The 23,361-nt window shown below is 48.5% G+C and overlaps 1 protein-coding gene across 8 annotated transcripts; it reads right to left on the bottom strand.

Moving 5' to 3' along the window:
• Window positions 1-160: 160 nt before the first annotated feature.
• Fbxo17 (F-box protein 17) lies at window positions 161-22,267 on the bottom strand. Of its 8 annotated transcripts, none has more exons than XM_087653200.1 (7): window positions 22,099-22,267; window positions 13,234-13,348; window positions 4,841-5,266; window positions 4,114-4,225; window positions 2,703-2,798; window positions 1,803-1,978; window positions 161-766 (listed from the first exon to the last, which is right to left on the bottom strand). In XM_087653200.1, the coding sequence occupies exons 3-7, from the start codon at window positions 5,187-5,189 to the stop codon at window positions 747-749; spliced, it is 753 nt and encodes a 250-aa protein (XP_087509326.1). In that variant the 5' UTR covers window positions 5,190-5,266; window positions 13,234-13,348; window positions 22,099-22,267; the 3' UTR covers window positions 161-746.
• Between the last annotated feature and the right edge of the window lie 1,094 nt (window positions 22,268-23,361).

Here is a 23,361-nt window from a genome sequence, read left to right as displayed (position 1 = left end):
GTGTGCTGCTGTTTCAGAGGACCCAAGTTCAATTCCAAGCACTCATGTCAGATGGCTTACAACCACCTCTAACTCCAGCTCCCTCTTCAGACTCCTGCACTCACATGCACAGACCCACACACAATCACACAAATGTACATACCCACACACAGACACACAATTAAAAAATTTTGTCACTGTATTCTTTTAAGTAGCCTTTTGTTATAATTCCAAGCTTGGTTTGTTGGATGTTTTTGTTTGTTTTTTTGTTTTGTTTTTGACAGGCTCTCATGTAGCTGAGGATGACTTTGAACTCCCAACCCTCCTGCATCTACCTAGAATGCTGGGACTAGAAGTGTGTGCTGTCAGGTCCGGCTCGGTCTGCTGTTTTGAACAGTTTACCCCCTGGGATCCACACATGAAGTGGGTCTCAGGCTTAGCAACCTAGAGATGACTGCGTCACCTCATGGTAGTCCCTGCTTGAGAGACGGAGGCTCTGAACAAGCTGGTAGTCCCTGGTTTGTCCCAGCAGGAGGGCCACCCAGGATCTCCTTTTCCCCCCAGATAGCTGTCAGCTGGGGACTGCAAAACCACCTTTGGTTTTAATTCCATCCAGGAGAAGGCAGTGTGTCAAGCCAGTCAGCTAGGACAGACGGATCCTGACCCGCACAGTGGAGTGGGTCACGAGGGCACCATAGTGTCCCACCCAGGAACGAGTGTCTCTTCCATACTGCTCAAAGGACACATAGCGGATGCCCTTGCCAAAGTCAGTGAAGATGTGAGAGACCTGTGGGACAGGAGAGGGACGGTGAGACTGGTGGACTCCTCTTTCCCCATCCGGCAGACTCCCCAGCCATATGCTAGGCGCTGGGGGCACAGCAGTGAGCTCAGCAGCTAAAGGAGGGGCTGGGCGCTGAAGACCTGGCGTGCACAGGGCAGTGGGCATTCTCTGGGAGGGAAGGAGGCAGGTAAGTGTGAAAATGAACGAGGGAACGCCTCATGGGGGTGATGTTGGAGGAGAGACCAGAAGGCCTGGGAGCCATGTGAGGCTCTGGAGAAAGCATTACAGATGATAAACAGGGCAAAGGTCCTGAGGTAAGAGTGCTTGCAGCAGACAGAGGCATAGGAATGGGCTCGGGTAGGAAATGAGACCATGTGAGAGGCTTTAGGGGACATGATGAGCCAATACTTTGGCACCCTCCTCCAATTTTATCTTCAGACACCTCCCTCAATTTTATCTCCATTTGTTGCTGGTTGATTGAGAGAGGTTCTATGCAGCCCAGGCTGCCCTCAGACTCAGAGATCTACCTGACTCTGCCTCTCAAGGCCTGTGCCACCACTTATTTTTTTTTTTTTTCTTTTTTTCGGAGCTGGGGACCAAACCCAGGGCCTTGTGCTTGCTCTACCACTGAGCTAAATCCCCAACCCCGCGCCACCACTTATTGAAACAGGGTTTCAGGTAGCTCAGGCTGGTCTTGAACTCCTGATCCTCCCACCTCAGTCTCCTAAAGTGCTGTGAATTGAAGTGTGCACAATCAGGCCTGGCTCCTGCATGGTTTTGTGAGATTTAAGGCCACTCTGGCTCTCTGTGCCTCAACTTCTCAACTCTAGGATAGTAACGGGCCAAGTTCATGCATTTCAGCCCCTTTAAGGGTGCCTCAAACATAGTAGGTATTCAATAAACACTGCATGACTGGGCCATTGCTCTAATAAACTGGACTGCTCAATCGGTAAATCTTGGAGCGGAGTCTAGAGGTAATGTAAGGGCAAAGATCCTATCAATAAAACCGGAAATCAGCAGGATGACTGTTGCGTGCAGGCACCTTGGAGCAGGCCAGGGTTGAGTGAGCAGTCCGGACTCACTTGTCGGCAGCTCCTCTCAGTCCACTGAAGGACTGGGTTGGGTGAGGCAGAGAACTTGACCACTTCGTTTTCATGTTCGTCCAGTAGGCGGACCCGAAGCCTGTAGATGCAGCCGCAGTTCTCACGGGCGCCCCACCTGTAAGGTGATAGGTAGTGCATCTGCAGGTCCCTGCCACCCAGCCAGCAGTCTGGGTAGGGAGGAGGGAGGCTGAGGGCTGTACTTCCCTGCACCTAATCCTCTTAAGAGCATCTAGGTACTTATGAGTCTGAGTGCTGGGGCGGAGCTAAATCATGTGGGAGGAGCCAAGCCTAAGGAAAAGGCCTGGAAGACTTATATTATATTATTATTATTATATATTATATTATTATATTTATTATATATCTTTATATTTAGTAGAACTAAGGTGTTTTAGGAAGGAGCCATGCCTAGACAGGAACGTATTGACCCGAAGAAGAAACCAGAACCCAAGAAAAAAGAGCAAATGATTTTCAGGAGACTCCTGTGCCTCTAGCTAGGGTTTCATCTCCATCACCCTCTGTGAGCTTCAGTTCTTGGGCCAGTGCTGCCAACTCGTTAGAAGCCTTGACAATCCACAAGACTTTCGGGTTGGCTCTGAGTGGAATGACCACATTCAGTGGGCTTGTGTGCACAATGCCTGGGAAGAGGTGGGGGAAGAATACAGGAAGAGACTCTCAGGACTTAACAGGGTTCCTCTGCTCTTTAGCTCTGCTGCTGTAAGTACCTCCCGAAAAGGGGAGCCCAACCCAGTGGAGCTGATGGGGGCGAGACTGAGCTATCCCTGTAGCCCACTCTAGCTACCATCGCTGTGGCTCTGGGTGGCTCTATCAGTCGTTCTCACCAGTCAGCTATGTAGATCTCAATCTGGGCACTGTCCAGCAGCTCCTGCCACACTCCTTCCTTCACCAGGTCTACAAGCTGCCTCTTGAAGCACCACCTGGGAGGGAGATGCTGGGGCTGAGACCGTTCTAAAACTACCTCCACAGAGCCCCTCATGATCACCATCCTGCTCAGCTTGCTTTTTGGAATAAGGTGGATGGTGGATGGTGCATCGCAAACAACCATTCCCATTTTCACCCTGCTCTGCTCCCAGGATGCTAATCTTCATGCTGGAGGCCCCACATACTAGGCAGCTGAGCAGGGAATTCTAGGGCCTCAAGATTCTGGGGGCCCAAAAGACGACATAAATGCTTATTAGTGGAAATAAGCTGTGTCAGGGCAAACCTAAGTATGCGTAGGAACTTCATAAATGCTAGATGGAATGAGTATGGTAGCATGGGCCTGTACTGCCAGTACTTGGGAAGTGGAAGCCGGAGAATCAGTAATTCAAGGCCAGTCTCCCCTACACAATGAGTTAGATATCAGCCTGGCCTATACGAGACTTCTGTCTCAGGAGAAAAAAAAAATCAGAAAATTCGGAGCCAGATTATCTGAGTTCAAATACCAACTCGACCATTTATTTTTTATTTATATATATTTATTACTTTGAGACAGGATCTCACTATGTGGTTCTGACTGACTTGCAACTCGTTATGTAGACCAAGCTGGCCTCAAACTCACAGAGTTCTACCTGCCTCTACCATGGGAATGTTGGGATTGAAGGCTTGTGCCGTTATTCCCAGCCCTATATTTTAGATATTAGCTGTCCTCTATGTTTTAGTTTCTCATTATAAGTTGAGGAAGGAAAATACCCATGTTGATAGATTTAGCAGAATTACGGACACGATTCAATGCTATCATTCCTGAAGACCTGGGTCTCATTCCTAGTATCACAGAGCACCAGCACCAAACAAACAATGACCAGAGTCAGAAGCGATGTGGTAGCACATACCTGGAATCCCAGCATGCCGGAGGTCAGGGGTTAGGGAGATGGCTCAGTAGGTAAAATGCTTGCCTTGCGTGAAGACCTGAGTTCCATACCCAATAGTCATATAAAAAGCCCAGAGTGCCAGCTCCAGGGGCTCTAACACCTTCTTCTGGTCTCTTTGGGTGCCTGCACTCACAAGCAAAGCTCACCTCTGCACACATACACATAATTTAAAAAATAATTAAGAGGGGTTGGGGATTTAGTTCAGTGGAAGAGAGCTTGCCTAGCAAGCACAAGGCCCTCGGTTCGGTCCCCAGCTCGGAAAAAAAAAAATATTTGTTGAAAGAATGAAGGAGGGAAAGGGAGGGTGGAAGTAGGATTAGCAGCCTGAAGCAGAACCCTCCCTGTCTTTGGACCCACCCCCTAGGCATCAGGGGCCACTCACTCAAAAGAAGTCACGAAGCAGGTTTGAGAAGGAGCCCCTGGCACCATCGTCAGATTCTTTTCCACAGCCCAGCCGTTCCCGCCATGTTCCACTTCCCAACCTCTGAAGCCCTCTGTAGAATACAAAGGGGCTGAGTATATAGCATTCACACACACACACACACACACACACACACACACACACACACACACACACACACCAGTTTGAGGGGCAGAGGCCTCCCAGTTTGCCCATCAGCTTCTTCCCAGTACATTTCAATCTAGCAGCTTCCTACTGACCCCATCTTTCAAGTGCCTGTATTCCTGGTCCCACCGACCCTGTCACCCAACTTGTTTCTGCTATCAGCTTTGTCTTCCGCAGACCCTTAAGTCTCCCTTGGTTCCACCTTTCTACCCTCCAGACTTCCGCCTTGCCCCGCCCACCCGCTCAGGTGGCGCACACTATGTTTTATGCAACGGTGTGAGCCTTCCACCCTTGCCCAATCCGCTACATTTTAGCACCTTCGTAGGCCACGCCCTCTAAGCCGGCTTTTCTTTTTCCTCACTGACCCTAAGCCCCGCCCCCCGCTTGGGTCTCCCGGGGCTTCCAAGTCCCGCCTTTTTGGCGTAAGGCTCCGCCCTCTATCGTTGGCCGGGTTCACAGATTGCACATTTCACGAAGTGTCAGGCCCCTCCCACCAACCAGAAGGTCCCGCCTCCGGGGATAGGTCCCGCCCGGTGGTACCCACGTTCTCCGCAGGAGTTGTAGATGAGGTTGCGGCCAAGCGGCGCTAGCAGGCAGAAGCGGGCCAGAGCACAGAGTGGGAAGTCGTCGTGGCCGTTGCGGTCGGCCGGGCAGCTCTGGGCCAAGGCGTAGAGGGCTCTGCCCTCCGCGCTGCGGTCGCGAGCCAGTTGCAGCAGCCATACGCTTGGGCCATCTACTAGGTCGCGCCAGGCGCGGCACACCGGCCGGCAGCGGGTCACTAACGCGCGAGGAGGCACATGGCTCAGCACCTGCAGCAGCAACTCCGGGGGCAGCTCGGCCAAAGCCATGTGCTGAGCTTCGGTCATCCGCCGTCGCGAGGGCTGGGCTCCCATGTCCTGACGCCGGTGTCCTCTGGGTGAAGTGGAGTCGGTGCGTCAGCCTCCCAAGGTCACAGACCTAGTCAGGATGCCTGGCAGCAGACAAGGATATAGAGCACACCTGTTCCTCCGGGGCCAAAGACCCCCTCCAAGTCTAATATAGTCCCAGCAGGGTGTGGTGGAGTGCATGCCTGCCTGTAATGACAGCACTCTGGAGCAGAGGCAGGAGAATTTGAGTTTAGCCTGTCCCACATAGACCTTTTACAAACAACAATGAGGGGAAAACCATACTGCTCAGACTTGTGCCATCCACTTGGGCCTTGGAATTTACTATATATCTCGTCACTTTCTTCCTGAACTTATTTTAGAATCCAAGTCTCCTCTTATGTCCTCTCTTGCTCCTTCCAGACCAGTAGTAGCGTCCTTGCTCCTCTGAGCACCCAGATCATTCCGTCTCTACCCTCCACCAGGCCCCCTTCTGAAGATCTGTTACAGAGTGGGGGTGAGTCCACCGCCTACCATATTCTGACCCAGGGCCCATCATTTCCTTTTCTCCTTCACTTTCTCTGGTGTCTTGGAGACCTACGACCCTTCCAGGTCACTTTGGTCACCAATCCTATGTTCCTACACCCTTTCAGCTTCAAGTCCATGGCTGACCATTAAAAGTCTTGCATGCGCTCTCGACCCCTTAGCTTCTTCTCACACCTAGTGTAGTTTGAATTCCAGCTCTGAGTTCCTCTGTGCCTATACCCACAGGAACAATACAGTCTTACTTGGCAGCCTCACGTCTCTGTGAAGTTAAGTCCCTGAAGTGGAAACTTCTGGTTTATCTGGAGATTCGGTTGTGTCATGTGATGTTTTTCTGGAAACTGTCTTACGAGAAGATGTTTCTGCTGAAGCAGACATGTGGGAAGCTGTTTGACTGAAGACAGACATGTTTTTCTGGAAGCTGCCTGGGAAAAGGGCATTTGATATTTTGCTAGAGCAGACACACGAGAGAACATGGGATGTTTGGAAAGGGTATAAATATAATCCAACAGACAGTGGACGATGCTTGTGGTATAGGTTCACCTTGCCACTCTTTGCTGGTCTTCATTGACGATGATGGGCATTGGTTCAGCATGCTGCCACTCTTTGCTGATCATCCTTTGTCACGACTTCATAGAGAGAAACGCACCAAAGGACTCTGATGGTGTTCTGGGGACTTCTTGCCCTTTCCTTGGACTTGAGTCCAGTTGACAGAGCCTGGTGGTTTCTTCTGAATCAAACTGCCATTGCTGATTCGAGAGTGGTGTTTGCAAGTGGGTTAAGCTAGCGATGATTCCTGTGAACTGAACTGCTGATATCCTGACAAAGAAGATGGGAATCGCCCCAGAGAACTGCTTCTAAACAGCCCACATCCTCCTTTGCCCTGTTAATCCTTCCTTTCCACTACCTCTGGCGGGCGGTGGGCTAGAGGGGAAGTTAAAGTGTTTAAGAACCCTTAGCAAAGTAGGTTTTGAAAAATATCCACCTACAAGCCCCACCCCATCACTCTCTCTTCAGCGCTACCTGGGAATCAGATTCTCATTTATTCTTTCCTCTTTCTCTCCTCCCATCTTCCTCCCTCCCTCCCTTCCTTCTTCCTTCCCTTTCTCCCTTCCTCTTCCCTGTGATGTCTAGGCTATTGTCCTTAAACCCAGCGTCCCCCTCTGCCTCCCAAGTGTTAGCCACGGCCATCCCATTTTTATAAGGCTCCCCCATCTTGTCAAACAATTCCCCAAACTGAAGTCATATGGTCCCTAGAACCATTTCGGTTTATTTTGTTTTTTGTTTGTTTTGTGGTTTCTGCTTTGTTCTGTTTTTGTGACAGAGTCTCACTATAGGTGCTAGCTGACCTGGAACACCTTATGTAGAACAGATTGGCCTTGAACTCACCTGCCTCTGCTTCAGGATTCATGGTGTGAGCCACCATACCCAGCTGTTTTTCCTGATTCTTGACTTCCCCATTGGCATTCCAATCCATCCCTAATGACTGGCCACGAGATAGTTTTTTTGGATCACCTGATTCTTTTAAACTGAGTACTCACTGGTTAGCCCTAGCAATGGTTAACTGCTGGCCAAAAGGGAAATCCTTTAGTCCCTTTTCCTGTTTGTTTGTTTTTTTAAAAGATTTATTTATTATATATAAGTACACTGTAGCTGTCTTCAGACACACCAGAAGAGGGCATCAGATCTCATTATAGATGGTTGTGAGCCACCATGTGGTTGCTGGGAATTGAACTCAGGACCTCTGGAAGAACAGTCAGTGCCCTTAACCACTGAGCCATCTCTCCAGCCTGCTTTCCTGTTTTCTAACCTTTTAGCTACTCCAGTCTGTAAGTGGACTTGGAGCTACGTGGTTTCTTGAACTAGAGACTGCCCTCCATTGGCCTTCCTTGAATGTAGCCTTCCTTTACATGAACGCTGCACTTAGAGACTGTTTCATGTCTGGCTACTCTTCCTTTCTCCTTTCTCTCTCTCCACACCCCCAACTCCCACAGTACTGAGGGTGTAATTCGGGGCCTGTGTGCTAGCCAATTAGTCTATCATTGAGCTGCACCTCACACCCGCACTGGTGAATTCTGGGTAGTGGCTCTACAAATGAGCCAGGCCACACCTGACTCCTTTGCCTCTTTATAGTAAAATTTGCTCCTCATCCCACTTAGCCGTGCGTGCACAGTAGTACATGTACCCATGATTCCAGAACATTCTAAGTTCTAGATCAGCCTAGGAAAGGCTCTAAAATCAAGATCCAAGAATAAAAAGTCCATAAATACCTACATCTGTGGTTTCTGCCATCAGTATCTCTTGACTCTTTGCTTTTTTAGAAAGATTTATTTTAATTTATATGAGTACATTGTAGCTGTCAGACACACCGGAAGAGGGCATCAGATACCATTACAGATGGTTGTGAGCCACCATGTACTTGTTGCGATTTGAACTCAGGACCTCTGGAAGAGCAGTCAGTGCTCTTAACGGCAGGCATTTCTCCAGCCCCTCTTGAATCTTTCAATTTCCTTCCTTCCTTTTCTTCCCCCCAAGAAGGGGTTTCATGTAGCCCAGGCTACTCTCAAACTTGCTATGTAGCCAAGGCTGACCATGAACTCCACCAGCCTTCACCTCCCACTTGCTGGTGTTACAGGTTTGTATCACCATGCCCAGGTGGTGAACCTTTTCTAAACACGCTGTAATGTCAAGGTCATCGATGACTGCCGTGATTCAAAGCCTGTAGTTCCTACTTTACTGGAGTCACCAGCAACATGTCGCTGTCATCACCTAGCTCCTAGGAACCTTCTCCCCATTCTAGGCTTCTACTGGGGTACCTCGTTTGGTGGCTGCTCTGATGGCCTGTCAGAGATGATCTTTGAACCTTAGGTCTCATTGGCTCTCGACTGCACCACCGCCATCTCCTGGCTCTGTGCTTCCTTCCTTGTAGGGGGAATGTGGTCAGGTGCTGTCCTGTGCAGCTCAGAACCCCTGACTCCCTGCTCTCAAGCTACAGGCAGAATCCTCTCTGGGGGCTGTAAGGTTCCACACTGTCTGCCCACTGTCTCTCTCCCCTCTTCTCCCTCACTCTGACTCAGCCACACAGGCCCTCACAACTCAGGGCCTCAGGCTTGCTGTCCCTCCGTCTGAGAATGATGCACACTTCTGTATGCCCTTCAGGTATCTGCTTAAAGGTGGCCACATTTCTGAGCCCTTCCCTGGCTGTCTTCTCTATAATTGTAAGGCCTCACCACCAAACCTACTCCCCCTTTTCTTAAACTTTTCTCTAAAAATATTTTCCTTTTCTTGCCAAGTTCAGTGGCCCACACCTTTAACCTGCTCCTGAGGCAGATGGTAGACAAACTCTGAGTTTGTGCCATCCTGGTCTACACAGTGGGTTGCAGACCAGCAAGGGTTACACAGGGAGAGCTGGTCTCAAGAAGAGGAGGAGGAGGAAGAAGAAGAAAGACAGATGAATGGGGCTGGACCAATGGACCAGTGGTCAAGAGCACTTGCTTCTCTTGTAGAGGACTGGTTGAATTCCCTAGCATCTACATGGTGGGTCATAACTACCCTAACTCCAGCTTCAGGGGATCTGACACCCTCTCCTAGCTTCTGTGGGCACCAGGCATACATGCGTTACACAGGCATGCATGCAGGCAAAACACCCCTACACATAAGATAAATAAAGCTTTTTTCTTTTTTTGAGTACGAGTAAATGAAAATAAAAACAAAGTGCTCACCTATTGGGCTGGGTCCCTGAGAGACTGGGCCAGGAGGAAAAGCTTTTTCCTCATTTGCATGATGCCCTGGTTGGAACCTCAAGAAAGGGAGATGGAGAGGAAAAAGAAGTAGAGGGAGGGGGCACAAGGCTGAGCCAAGCAAAGCTTGAAACCTGTCTGCTGCATGTAGGAACTCCAGGCCCCTCTGTGGGGATGTGCATGGTACCTCACTCCCACAGTCTGGAGGCTAAATGCCAATCACTGGCTGAGACCAGTTTGGGTGGGGGAAATCAGATACTCGGCTACTGGTAAGAGTCTGAGCTTGCATGTTTGTTGGTTGGTTATCTTTGGTTGGCATGGTAACCAGGGATGCTGCTAACATTCCATCTGCAAGGACCTATGACTGTACATTCCAAAAAGGACTACGATGGTACTTCCTATCTAACACGTGGCTCCATAATCCTGCAAGTCACAAGGCCTCTGTCACTGGAGAAGTGGCACTGCCAAGGGATTTTCCAGGTGGCAGTCTAAAAATGTCTCTGTCTCCCTGTAGAGTCACGATCCCTCTCAGGAGTCCTAGAGCGTTGCTAAGTAGTTAACAACTGGCTAGGACGGGGGTGGGTGGGCAGACTGATGTTTATAGCCTTGGTTGCTGCCTGGGGTGTGAATCACACAACCGTACTGCCCAGCTGAGGCCCCAGCGCTGCCAGGTCGGAAATCAATGCAGGCAGTTTATCGCTTGAGCCTTGCAAGCACATCCTTGCCCGAGTCAGCTGCTGTCATTGCAGCTGGCCACTTGGGGGCAGTGTGCTGAAGACAGCAGGGATGGGTCAGCTCTTTTAGCATTCCCAGCACGTGCAGCAATGCAGAAGCCATTATGAGGTGACCCAGCCTCCTCTTCCGTCTTATAGATGAGATATAGGACCCCTGAGTAGGCTGAGCCCAATTAGTTCCCAGAGCACCAAAAGAAAACAAAATCATTAGTTATGCAACCATCTATCTTTGTCCTCCCACTCTAAATCCATTTTTTTTCTTTTTTAAGGTGAGTGTGTGTGTGTGTGTGTGTGTGTGTGTGTGTGAGAGAGAGAGAGAGAGAGAGAGAGAGAGAGACAGACAGACAGACAGACAGACAGACAGACAGACTATATAGCCCTGGCTGCCCTGGAACTTGCTAAATAAACAAGGCTGTGCTGGAACTCACAGAGATCCACCTGCTTCTGCCCTGGGAGTGCTGGGATTAAAAAGGCATGTGCCATCACACTTGGCTTTTTACATCAATTTCAGTTCTCTTCTTTCACCATGTGGATCATTGGCGATCGAACTCAGGTCGTCACACATGTCACCAAGCCTTCGTATTCTAGAATGTGATCATAGTTTTCATTTTTGTTGATGTTATTATAAAGGGTCTCACTATAGTGCAAGTCGGATTAGAATATGCCTTAGCCTCAGGTCTTCTAGGATCACAGCACTGAACTGCTGTAGAACATGTCAATGAACCATTTATTGAACTGAAATTGGGCCCTTTAATAGTCATTTGAAATCTTTCCCTCCCCTGACGGGGGCCACGATGCTACAGGTTTCCGGTAGGGGGCGCTAGAGGAACATGGCAGGCGGCTGGGCTGTATTCCAGCTTCTGGCGCATCTATGGCATCACTAGGAATCTCCAGACCTGGCTCCTGCCACGTGTGGCTGACAACACCGTCTTGCACCAGACACTTCCCTGTATGTGGTTTTGTCTAGCAACACCGTCTTGCACCAGACACTTCCCTGTATGTGGTTTTGTCTAGCATCCTACTGGACATACTGGACATGCACTTCCGGCAAAGCCAATCCAGCCTGGGGCTGCTGTCTTTTTTTATTGTTCTTCCTTTCGATTTCTTTTTTCTGTTCGTTTAGATGTTTATCTTTAACACTGTCTTACATCGTGCGTGTTGTGTGTGTGTGGATGCAGTTATGCTACAGCATGCGTGTGGCAATCAGGAAAGTTTGTAGGTGACAGTTTTTCCGTCTACCGCGACTTTTTTTTTTTAAATTTTATTTATTTTATGTGTGTGAGTACACTGTTGCTGTCTTCAGACACACCAGAAGAGGTTATCAGATCCCATTACAGATGGTTGTGAGCCACATGTGGTTGCTGGGATTTGAACTCAGGACCTCTGGAAGACCAGTCAGTGCTCTTAACCGCTGAGCCATCTCTTCAGTCCCTACTGCTACGTTTCTGAGGATGAACTCAGCTGTCCAGCTTACTGGCAAGTGCCTTCTCCTTGAGCTTCTTATCCTTCTGTCTTTATCTCCCAAGTGATGGGATTACAGCTGTGTGACACCTCACTCAACTCTGTATGTACTCATTTTTCTCTCCCTCCCTACTTCCTTCCTTCCTTCCTTCCTTCCATTTGTTAGTAAAGGTCTCCCTATGTTGCTCAGGCTGACCTTGAACTACTGGGCTTAAATTCCTCTTGACTCAGTCTCTCAGGTAGCAAAGAACACAGACATGGTTGGGCACACATTCATACACATAAAATAAATATAAACTGATGCTTTAAAAATAGTTATTTTATGTGAATAAACGTCTTGCCTATATGAATGTAGTAGGTGCACCCCATTTGTGTCTGGTGCCTGAGATACAAGTCATCTGAGGGCACTGGGTTTCCGACCACAGGAGTTAAGAGTGATTGTGACCAGGTAGTTCCTTAACAAGAGCAGTAAGTGCTGTTAACTACTGAGCTGTCTTTCCAGTTCCCAGAACGATGTTTTAATTGCGTGTGTGTGTGTGTGTGTGTGTGTGCGCACGTGCGCGCACATGTGTGTGTAAGCATATGTATGCACATATAGAGGTCAGAGGGCAGCTCGCAGGAGCAGTTCTCTCCTGCATCGTGGGCTCTGGGGATGGAGCTCAGGTCATCAGTCTTGGCAGCAAGTGTCTTTACACGCTGAAATGTAAGGAGAGTTTTGGTTGCTTTAAAAAACACAGTAACATTGTGGGAATATGGTTTCCTTTTACTCCCAGGTGTGGGATGTGGGGCTGCTTCAGACCGTCCACAGCGACTGACTACGATTTGCCTCGTGCTCTAGCAGAGGCATGACTTTGCCAGCAGCAGAGAGTTTCTGTGGCTGTGTGACATGTGGAATTCTGGGAACTGTGGGGCCTGAGAGGAGGGGTGGGTTGTTTGCTGTTGGTTGTTATTGGTTGCTGTTTGTCAAGTAGTCGTGAGCAATGAAGAAAACAAAAAGAAACCAGATATCCTGACACTGAAGATCAAACTTGCCCCAAGGAACTCAACACCCCCTAATCAGCAGGAACTAGTTTAACTATGTCACCCCCACTTTCCTTTCTATCCTTCTTTTCCTCTCCTATTTAGTGTTGGGGGGGGCACTGTAAGGATAGAGAAGGGTGGAAGAAAGACGAGCCCACAAAGTCGCCAAAGACAGGCCACACGGAAACCTCTTGCCACCTGTTTGTCTTCCTTGTTTTGTATTGGTTTTCCTGAGATGGTCTTGCTAGGTTGGTCTTAAAGCCTGACCTTCCCAAGTGCAGAGAACATACGTTTGTGCCTTGAACTGAAGAAATCCATCTGCCTCTGCCCCCGAGTGCTGGGATCAAAGGTCTGCGCCACCATTGCCTGCTCTGGTTCCCCTTCATAGCTCTGGGACATCAACAATCATGGTTCCAAGGACTACGGAATTCCAGGCTCCTGATTGATCTCTGACTGACACGACTCTGGAACAGCAGCTCGTCCACATTGTTGGATGGAGCCATCAGCTCCACTCCCTTTTTCTTGCTGAGTCATTTGCCAGTGACCAGACAAACCACAATCTGTTCACACACTCACCTTGATGGACGCTTGAGTTGTCTCCCATTTGGAGCTGCTAGGAATGAAGCCACTGTGAGTGTGTTCATGCATGAAGGTCTATGTGGGCATAGGCTGCATTCTCTTGAGTAAATACCTAGGAATGGAATGATGGGGTCATAAGGTAAGTATGTATTTCACTGTACACTAAAGCACTCCAGACGATGGATGACTCAGTGGCTAAGCGCACTGGCTGCTCTTCCAGAGGATCTGGGTTCAATTCCCAGCAACCACATGGTGGCTCACAACCACTTGTAACTCCATTTCCAAGGAGTCTGATACCCTTTTCCAGTCTATACAGGTACTATATCCATATGCTGCACACACACACCCATCTATACACTTAAAATTATTAAACTTAAATAAACCTTAATTAAAAATATAGTGTGTGCCCACCAGTCTGGGGCATGTCTCAGAGGTAAAATGTTAACCCAGCATGTCCATAGCTATGGATTCATGTACAGCACTATAAGGAAATAGAAAAATTAAATCGATTAGTATAAAAAGAAGCTTAAGATGGCTGTAAGTTTATTTACCAGGGCCACAAAATAAAGGGGAGGAGAAATAGGGAATTTAATCAGTTAACAGTTGTAGGACAAACCAACAGAAAAACATTGTGTATTAAAAAATATTTACTGTGCTTGCGTGTGTATGCCATAGTGGGCAGGGGTGGAGGTCACAGGACAACCTCGGGAGTCTGTTGGCTCCTTCCAGCATATAGGCTCTTTACCTGATGAGCCCTCTCTCTGGTTCCATTCTGCATTTTCTTTTTCTGCACAGGGTTTCTGTGCATAGCCCTGGCTGTCCTGAAACTCTATAGATCATGCTGGCCTGGAACTCTCAGAAATCTGCCTCTACCTCCCCAGTGCTGGGATTAAAGGTGTGTGCCACCAATCCTGACCTATCCTGCACTCTTTAATGTTTTCATATCCCTGGTTGGCCTGGAGCTTCTGCATAGACTGGAAACTTGGTATTTAAGGTGCATGTCAGCAAACCGGACTCTAAAATGTATTTGGAAACTTTGTTTTAAATTCTGGGCACTGTGGCATCTTGCTCAGAGTCCCACCCAACCCAGCAACAACCTAGGACTTCTTTTTTTTTTTTTTTTTTTTTCGGAGTTGGGAACCGAACCCAGGACCTTGCGCTTGCTAGGCAAGCGCTCTACCACTGAGCTAAATCCCCAACCCCAACCTAGGACTTCTTAAGATGGTGCTCCAACCCCTAAACTTTCCACTCACCATTGTCTGCCTGTTTATAGCCAGGGAAGATTCCAGAAGGCTTTCCTTCCCCATATGTTGACTATGGAAATTATATATACATTTCTGCTTGGCCTTGCAGCTGGGAGCTATAAAACTCATGCTGGGACCAGTCCTGCCCTGGCTAACATCCCCAGCAACTCAACCAGCACTTACATTACACACAGTCTTCCACTTAGAAGTTTCTTTGTGCTTTGCTGTTCTGGGATCCAGCCCAGGACCTTGTACCCGCTAGGGAGTTAGATCATGGGACCCTAGCCACACCCCCAGCCTCCCAAGAAGTTTGATTGAACAGAAAAGTCCAAGAAAATCAAAACCATGACTGTGGGTTTTTTGTTTGTTTGTTTGTTTCATAAACCACAAGAGAAAGGAATATGGCTATTTTTGGTTCCCGTAGAAACAAAGCCAAAACAAGACACGCAGTCCTCCGTCTTGGCAGTACTAGTCATTCTCACAGGGGCCATTGCTGGGCAAAGACTACCTTTTCTTCAAATGGTGCTGAGACAATTAGAAATAACTATTTTATTTTTTTATTGATTATAAATACACTGTAGCTGTCTTCAGACACACCAGAAGAGGGCATCAGACCTCATTACAGATGGTTGTGAGCCACCATGTGGTTGCTGGGATTTGAACTCAGGACCTCTGGAAGAGCAGTCAGTGCTCTTAACGACTGAGCCATCTCTCCAGCCCTTTATTATTATTTTTTTTCTTTTTCTTTTTTTCGGAGCTGGGGACCGAACCCAGGGCCTTGCGCTTGCCAGGCAAGCGCTCTACCACTGAGCTAAATCCCCAACCCCCCTTTATTTTTTTTTTAAAGACAGGGTATCTCTGTGTAGCCCTGAAACTCATTCTGTAGACCAGGAGGCTAGCTTCCTGGCTGGAAATGACATTAATTTTTAAAATTTTCGGTGTATGTATGTCCCTGCCTATGTATCTGTGCACTATGAATATGCAGTACCTGTGAGGCCAGAAGAGGGCGACATAACCCCAGGACTGGAATTAGAAATGGTTGTGAGCGGCCATGTAGGTACCGGAAGTTGAACCTGGGTCCTCTAGAGGAGCCGCCCATGTTCTAAATCACTTGGCTATTTCTCCAGTCCCAGGGAACCTTTAGAAGATGTAGGCTTTGCTGGAGGAAGTGCGTCACAGTTGGTGGGCTTCTCATTTCCTGTTCTCTCTGCTTCTTGAGTGGATGAAATAACCAGACAGCTTTTCACCCTGTCTTCCCGCTGCCACTGCCATGGCATAGCTCTCCCTCTGGCATCCTGGGCTAAAACGAACCCTTTCTTCTTTCAGTTGCTTACCATAATTGAAAAATAACTAACCCCCCCCACACACACACAGACACACACACAATAAGTAAATAAATAAAAATAACTTTTAAAAGGATGAACTTTGATTGTCAGAGCCGGATGTGGACGCTCGCTCACACCTGCAATCCCAGCACTCTAGAACCTTCCTAATGCTGTGACCCTTTACGGCAGAACCTTATGTTGTGCGCCCCCCAACCATAAAATATTTCATTGCTACTTCATACCTATAATTTTGCTACTGTTATGAGTCGTAATGTAAATATGTGACATGTGACTCCCAAGGGGGTCGCGACCCACGGGTTGAGAACCTCTGATCTAGCGGTAAAGGCAGAGGATCTTGCATTCAAGGCCATCCTTGGTTACAGAGTTGGAGACAAGCCTATCTCATAATAAATAAATACACTTTAAAAATAAAAAAAATGTCTGGACTCCTAAAGCGTCCGGCTCCAGCTGGCGTGTCGGAGTCCGTGCTGTCTCATTCTTGCTAACCGTAACAGCTGTGGGGAAAGCAAACGCCCTCGGGGCCCTTGACAAATGGCTGCTGCAGTTGTGAAGGCCTTACACGATGATGCTGAGTGCCAGAACGCGGGTTCCATATGGCAACCTTGCGGCAGGACAGGAGGAACCTGTGTGTGTGACAGAGCTGACACAGAGGGCCTGTCTGACCGTCCCACTGGGTCTCTGGCTGAATTCAAGAAAGACAGAGAAGAGGCTCAGTTTAAAAAAAAAAATCTAGGTCACCAAGTGACCGTGTGAGACTGTGGGGATAAAAAGATACACAGGAAGAGAGAGCCAATAAGAAAAGAAATGCTGGGCTGCTGTGATGGTTTGTACACGCCTGGGCCAGGGTATGGCACTATTAGGAGGGGTGGCCCTGTTGGAGTAGGTGTGTCACTGTGGGCGTGGGCTTTAGACCCTCACCCTAGCTGCCTGGAGATCAGTCTTCCACTATCGGTCTTCAGATGAAGACGTAGAACCATGCCTGCCTGGACACTGCCATGCTCCCACCTTGATGATGATAGACGGAACCTCTGAACCTGTAAGCCAGTCCCAGTTAAATGCTGTCCTTATAAGACTTGCCTTGGGGTTGGGGATTTGGCTCAGTGGTAGAGCGCTTACCTAGGAAGCGCAAGGTCCTGGTTCAGTCCCCAGCCCCGAAAAAAAAAAAAAAAAAAAAAAAAGAGAAGACTTGCCTCGGTCATGGTGTCTGTTCCCAGCAGTAAAACCCTGACTAAGGCAGCTGTAGGGTTGATAGAGCAATCGTCTGGCATTCACAATGCGCTGGGATTGAGCCCCAGCACTGCATAAACCAGGCATGAAAGTACACACTTGTGACCCCAGCACTCAGAGCTGGGAGCGTCAGAAGGTCAAACTCGTCCTTGACTACAAAGCAAACGTGAGGCCTGGGCTGCCTAAAACCAAGTCTTAAATAACAACAGCACCAAAAAACAAGAGCGGGTGCTGGGGCTGGAGCTCAGCAAAGTGTTGGTCTCTCAGGCCCTAGGTAACCTGCAATATGGTCAAAGAGAAAGGAAGGAAGGAAGGAAGGAAGGAAGAAAGGAAGGAAGGAAGGAAGGAACCAGAGAAGACCCAAGAACAGTTAACAGTCTTCAGAGCTGAAGAAGCTGCAGTAGTTAAGGAACTGTCTTTACTAGGAGAATGGAAGAGTCATGTTACACACATGCGCACACACACATACACACATACACATGCACACACACACATGCACACGCCCACATACACATGTGCATACACGCACGCATGCACACACATATACACGCACACTCACACACACGCACACACTCACATGCACGCACTTACCCTTGTACACACACATACACACCCTTACACACTGTGGCACTGTGTCCAGAGAACACAGTGAATGCCCTTTACCAGATATGCTGACTGCACATCTACGTTGCTCTAGGTTGCTTTAGGTTCTGGGAAGGGTTTGGAAATTCTCTCAGAGCCCGGCAACCCCGTGATGTAGATGCTGTTTTCCACCAAGGGAAACTGAGGTTTAGAAGGGCAGAAGATACGCTCAACTCCCTTAAGCAAGTAACCTGTAAAACAAGGGTAGAGCACAGAATCATGGGAAACGCACAGACTGAATGGGTGGTATTTTGGGGGCACCGGTGGGTTTGAGAGAGGGTTTCTCTGCATAGCCCTGGCTGTCCTGAAACTCACTGCCTCTGACTCCCCAGTGCTGGGATTAAAGGTGTGTACCACCAAGCCAGGTTCTATTTTCATTTTGAGACAAGATCATACTGTGTACTGAGGCTGACTTTGAACTCATGACCCTCCTGCCCTAACCTCCAGAGTGCTAGGTTGACAGGCACACACCACCATACCTGGTTCTCAGATCTGACGGGTTTTGACAGGAGATTTGAAAAACAAGGCAGCATGTGTTTGGTAGGCTGTGTAAGTGGCTAACACAAAAACAGAACTGGGGGGGCTAAAATCTGGTTGCATCTGGATTCCTTCTGAAGGAAATAGAAAGGACTTTCTTTACCGCTGACTCAGGTGGACCTCTTTCAGGGATTCGTGATTTACTGGCTTCCTGATTGTTTATGTGGCATTGGGCATGAGTGGCTGCACTTCGATCTGGTTTGAGCAGAGGCTTCCCACTCTGTCACTCAATAGCTAGGAAATCCGGTGCACAGTTCTCCAGAGTCTGGACCACTGGGCCCATTCCATACTGCCTCATTTCTAGCTAATCGTTCTCTCTCTCTCTCTCTCTCTCTCTCTCTCTCTCTCTGTATATGTATGTGTGTGTATGTGTGTGTGTGTGTGTGTGTGTATCCACTAAACTACTACCCAACCCTTTTCCAAAACTTTAAAACATACTCATATAGAAAAGCTGAGCTCGGGGTTGGGGATTTGGCTCAGTGGCAGAGCGCTTGCCTAGGAAGCGCAAGGCCCTGGGTTCGGTCCCCAGCTCCGGGAAAAAAAAAAAAAAAAAAAAGAAAAGCTGAGCTCAGTGTAGTGACACATTGTTCTAATATCTGTTTTATTTGTTTTTGCCGTATTGAGGTTTGAACTTAGGTTCTCCCTAATTCTAGGCTAGCACTCTACCACTGAACCCTACACTTCCAGTCCCTGGCTCTACCACTGAGCCACGCCCCCAGCCCCTCACTGGGGGATTCTAGGCAGGGGCTCTACTTCTGACCTACTCCTCCAGTTCAGAAATACAATTTTTAAACATTAACAAAGTAGCAAGAAAGAAGCTAGGAGTGACTTTTCTGCTTAGAAGAAAGGGCAGAAATTGTGGAGCTGAGGCAGTTGTTTCCTGTTTCATCCAATGTGTTCAGTGGTTACATTGTCTAAAAGTTGAGAGATAACAATGTAAGAATTTGCTTAAAAGATCTGAAAGTGGGGCTGGGAAGTTGGCTCAGTGCTTAAGAGCTCTTGCTGCTCCCACCGAGGACCCTAGTTCAGTTCCCAGCTCCCACAATCAGCAGCTCACAACTGCCTGCAACTCCGGCTTCAGGAGGAGAACCGTACACTCTTTAGTCTTCATGAGCACCTGCATGGGAGCGCACCCCTAACACAGTACTCATACATACATAAAAGTAAAACAAGTCACCCCCAGCCCCAGCCCATTCCCCTGACCCTTCCCCTGCTCTCCTGCCACAAGGTTTCCCAATGTAGCCCTAGCTGTCCTGGAATTCACTCTGCAGACAAGGCTGCCTCTGCTGGCATCAAAGGCACACACTACCATGCCTAGTTAATTCCAGCACTCAAGAGGTGGAGGCAGGAGGATTTCAGTACATTTGAGATCACCATAAGGGCTACACAGTAAATTGCATGGGATAATATGTAAGACCATATTTCAAAAAGAAAAAGAAAAAGAAAAAAGAAAGAAAAGAAAAAGAAAAAAGGAAAGAAAAAAGAAAGAAAACAGAAAAACCCAAAACAAATAAAAAAAAAAAAGATTTCTAATTAGCTACCCAAGGAGTACAAAGCAGAATAAGGTAAAAAACAGTATCCTAATGCTCACAAATTAGCCAGGCGTGTATGTGCGTTGGTGTGTGCAGAGGCTGGGAGTCCAGCTGAAGCTCCCTCCTCATGCTCTCCAGCTGTTTTCTGTTGGAGCTCCCAGAGCAGGCCAACCTGGATAGTTAGTAAACTCCAGAGACACCCCGCCCCCTTCCCTTCTCAGCCTTCCCAGTGCTGGGTTTACCCCTGTGCTCATCTTGCTCTGGCTTTTTCTGTGGGTGCTGGGGATCTGAACCTAGGTCCCTATGTTTGCCAGGTGTCTTAGTTAGGGTTTTACTGCTGTGAACAGACACCATGACCAAGGCAAGTCTTATAAGGACAACATTTGATAGGGGCTGGCTTACAGGCTCAGCGGTTCAGTCCATTATCATCAAGGTGGGAGCATGGCAGTGTCCAGGCAGGCATGTTGAGAGTTCAACATTTTCATCTGCAGGCTGCTGGTGGAAGACTGAACCCCAGGCTAGAATAGGATCTTAAATCCCACACTCACAGTGACACACCTACTCCAACAGGGCCACACCTTCTAATAGTGCCACTCTCTGGACCTAGCATATAGGAACCATCACACCAGGCAAATGCTTTATGGATTCGGCCATCTCCCCAGATGTACACATTAGCCATATTTTGAAAAGTAACCCCATTGCAGTTTTAACTGGCTGCGTAAGAGGTGGGTGGTCCTTTAAGGAACCCTTTGTCTTCATATGAATTCTGTCCCTCGGACTGGTTTATTTGTTGCAATTCTCTGGAGACATTTAGATAATTTGTCTTAGGTAGGTTTTCTATAGCTGTGAGAAAAAACAGCGATAGCACCTTTGGGAGTAAAGGGTTTATTTTAGCTTATAGCCTGTAGTCCTTTATCCAGAAATCAGGGCAGGGACCTCGCTGGAGGCAGGAGCTGAGGCAGAGGCCATGGAGGGTGCTGCTTCCTGGCTTGTTCCTCAGGGCTTGCTCAGCCTGCTTTCTTATAGAACCCAGGACCACCAGCCCAGGGTTCCAAAAGAAAGGACTGGGCCCTCTCACATCAATCATTAATTTAAACAATGAACCATGGGCCAAACTAATGGGGGCGTCTGTTCAGTTGTGATAACCTCTTCTTGGGTCATTTTAGCCTGTGTCAGTTTGACATCAAACTAATCAGCACACGGACATTGTTTAAAATCAGGTTTGTGCAGAGCCAGGCGGATCTCCGAGTTCAAGGCCAGCCTGGTGTACAGACTACAGAGTTACAGGACTGTCAAGGCTACTAGCGAAAAAACAAAGGAAATGATGAAACCAGATCTCTGTTATTCATATTTCCAAGACAGGGAGGGGAATACACTGAAGAAGTGAAAGGCCTAACCTCAGAAGAGCAAATGGTACGTTGGCAGGATTAGACACAGCTGACCTGCATCAATGGAGCTAAATCAGGAACAGCCTGAGACTCTGAAGCACAAGTTCTGCACAGGGGCTGCCAGCCTGAGTGATCCAGCCTCGACCTCGGGGCCTCCTTCCAGAACGAACACATGTTGATCTGCGCTGGCTGGTTTTTTTTTTTTTTTGTTTGTTTGTTTCTGGTTGGATATTTTGGAGTGGTGTGGGTAGAGCTGGAAGGGTGGGTGTTGGAAGAACTGCTTCTCTTTTTCTTAATTTGAACTTAAGTAAAAAGAATTAGATGTTATTGTTGCATATGTGTTGAATGTGTATGTGCGTTAGGATGTGGAGGTCAGAGGATAACAGGTGGGAGTCCGTTCTCGCCTTTAACTCTGAGTCCTGAGAATCCTCATGAGGCTTGGTGGCAGGAACTTTTTCCTGCTTGGCCACTATCGACCCAGTAGACCTAGTTCCATAAAAATAAAGTATGTATGAAACCCATTACTTGGTGTAAATATGAATTAATAAAAATAGTAGGGTGTGGTGGCACATGGGTTTAATCCCAGCACTGAAGAGGAAGAGATAGAAGGATCTCTGAGTTCAAGGCCAGCCAGAACTACAGAAGAAAAACTAGACAGACAGACAGGCACGCATTCACGCGGGCGCGCGCGCACACACACACACACACACACACACACACACACACACACACACACACACACAAAGAGTAAAGTCTTTTCAGTGGAACTTGTAGCTTTGCAACTTGTAAACCCAGTGTACGAGTCTGGGACACGATGTAGGGACTCCTGGAGACTGTGTCCCGGGAAGTGGGGGTTTTGGGGGGATGTACGTGATCGATAGAGAGACTCCTCCATTCTGCAGATTGCTCCAGCTGCTGGTATGGACAGGACCCTCCCGGAGCTCACCTGGTGGCCTGCTCCGAGGCAGCGGGGACGATCCAATCCCTGCCTGGCGCCTGGAGACAGTCAAGAAGAGTACCCCGGGGTCTGGGGAGCCCCGTGATCTGGGATCCTGGTAGACCGTCTTCTCCTAGTCTAGGATTCCTGGGACTCCGGGCAACGTCCCAGTCTGAGTAAACTTGGCCTAAGACTGCGGACTAGAAACCACCTGTCCCTAACGTGGCTGCCAACCCCCTGGTGCACACCCCGGGCACCTCCCCTACCCCAACCCCCGAGACCCGCCCCGCCCCTTCTTCCGCCCCAGGCAGCCTTCCTAACTGGTCGCCAGGGTAAATCCTCAGGTCTCTAGCGGAGGGCTCAGCTGTGGAGCTGTGGCTCTGACCTTCGCCGATTTGAAAGCGGTTCTCCGAAGCAGAATTCGTCTTTAGCAGAACCATTCAACACGCGGGCTCCTCAGCCATCGCCACTCAGCTGTTCAGCTTTAGAGAACCTCTCCATTCCAGAAGATCGGCATCCTCCTGGTCTGTGACGACCCCCATGACTACGCTCCCTTTAATTAATTTATTTACTTACACATATGTTCATCTCTCTCTCTCTCTCACACACACACACACACACTCACCCATAGCCCCCCACCCCTATCCAGGAACACTGTGTAGATCAGGCTGGCCTGGAACTCACAGACATCCACCTGCTTCTGCCTCTTGAGTGAAAGGCTCCACAGCAGACACCAGCACCTCTCAGCTATTCTTATTATTTTAGATTTATTATTTATTTTCATTTTATATGTATACTGGCTGGTTTTATGTGTTAACTTGACACAACTTAGAGTCATTGGGGAGGAAGGAGCCTTTATGAGACCCAGCCGTAGGGCATTTTCTCAATCAGTGATTGATGGGGGAGAACCCAGCCCATGGTGGGTGGCTCCACCCCTGGGCTGGTGGTCTTGGGTTCTATAAGAAAGCAGGCTAAGCAAGCCATGAGGAGCAAGCCAATAAGCAGCATCCCTCCATGGCCTCTGCACTGGCTCCTGCCTCCTCTGCACCAGCTCCTGCCTCCTCTGCACTGGCTCCTGCCTCCGGGATCCTGCTGTTTGAGCTCCTGCACTGCCCTCTTTAGTGATAACAGTGACATGGAAGTGTGAGCCAAATAAACCCTTTCCTTGCCAACTTGCTTTTTGGTCATGGTGTTTCGGCGTAGCCATAGAAACCCTAACCAGCACAATGTGTGTGAGTGTTTGCCTCCCTGTGTGTATGTGAACCACATGCA

The sequence above is a fragment of the Rattus norvegicus genome, chromosome 1 (assembly GCF_021556685.1).
Source record: "Rattus norvegicus strain SHRSP/BbbUtx chromosome 1, alternate assembly SHRSP_T2T, whole genome shotgun sequence".
Classification (NCBI taxonomy): domain Eukaryota; kingdom Metazoa; phylum Chordata; class Mammalia; order Rodentia; family Muridae; genus Rattus; species Rattus norvegicus.
The sequence above is the reverse complement of the archived record's forward strand: the minus strand, read 5'-3'. Positions and strand labels throughout refer to the sequence as shown.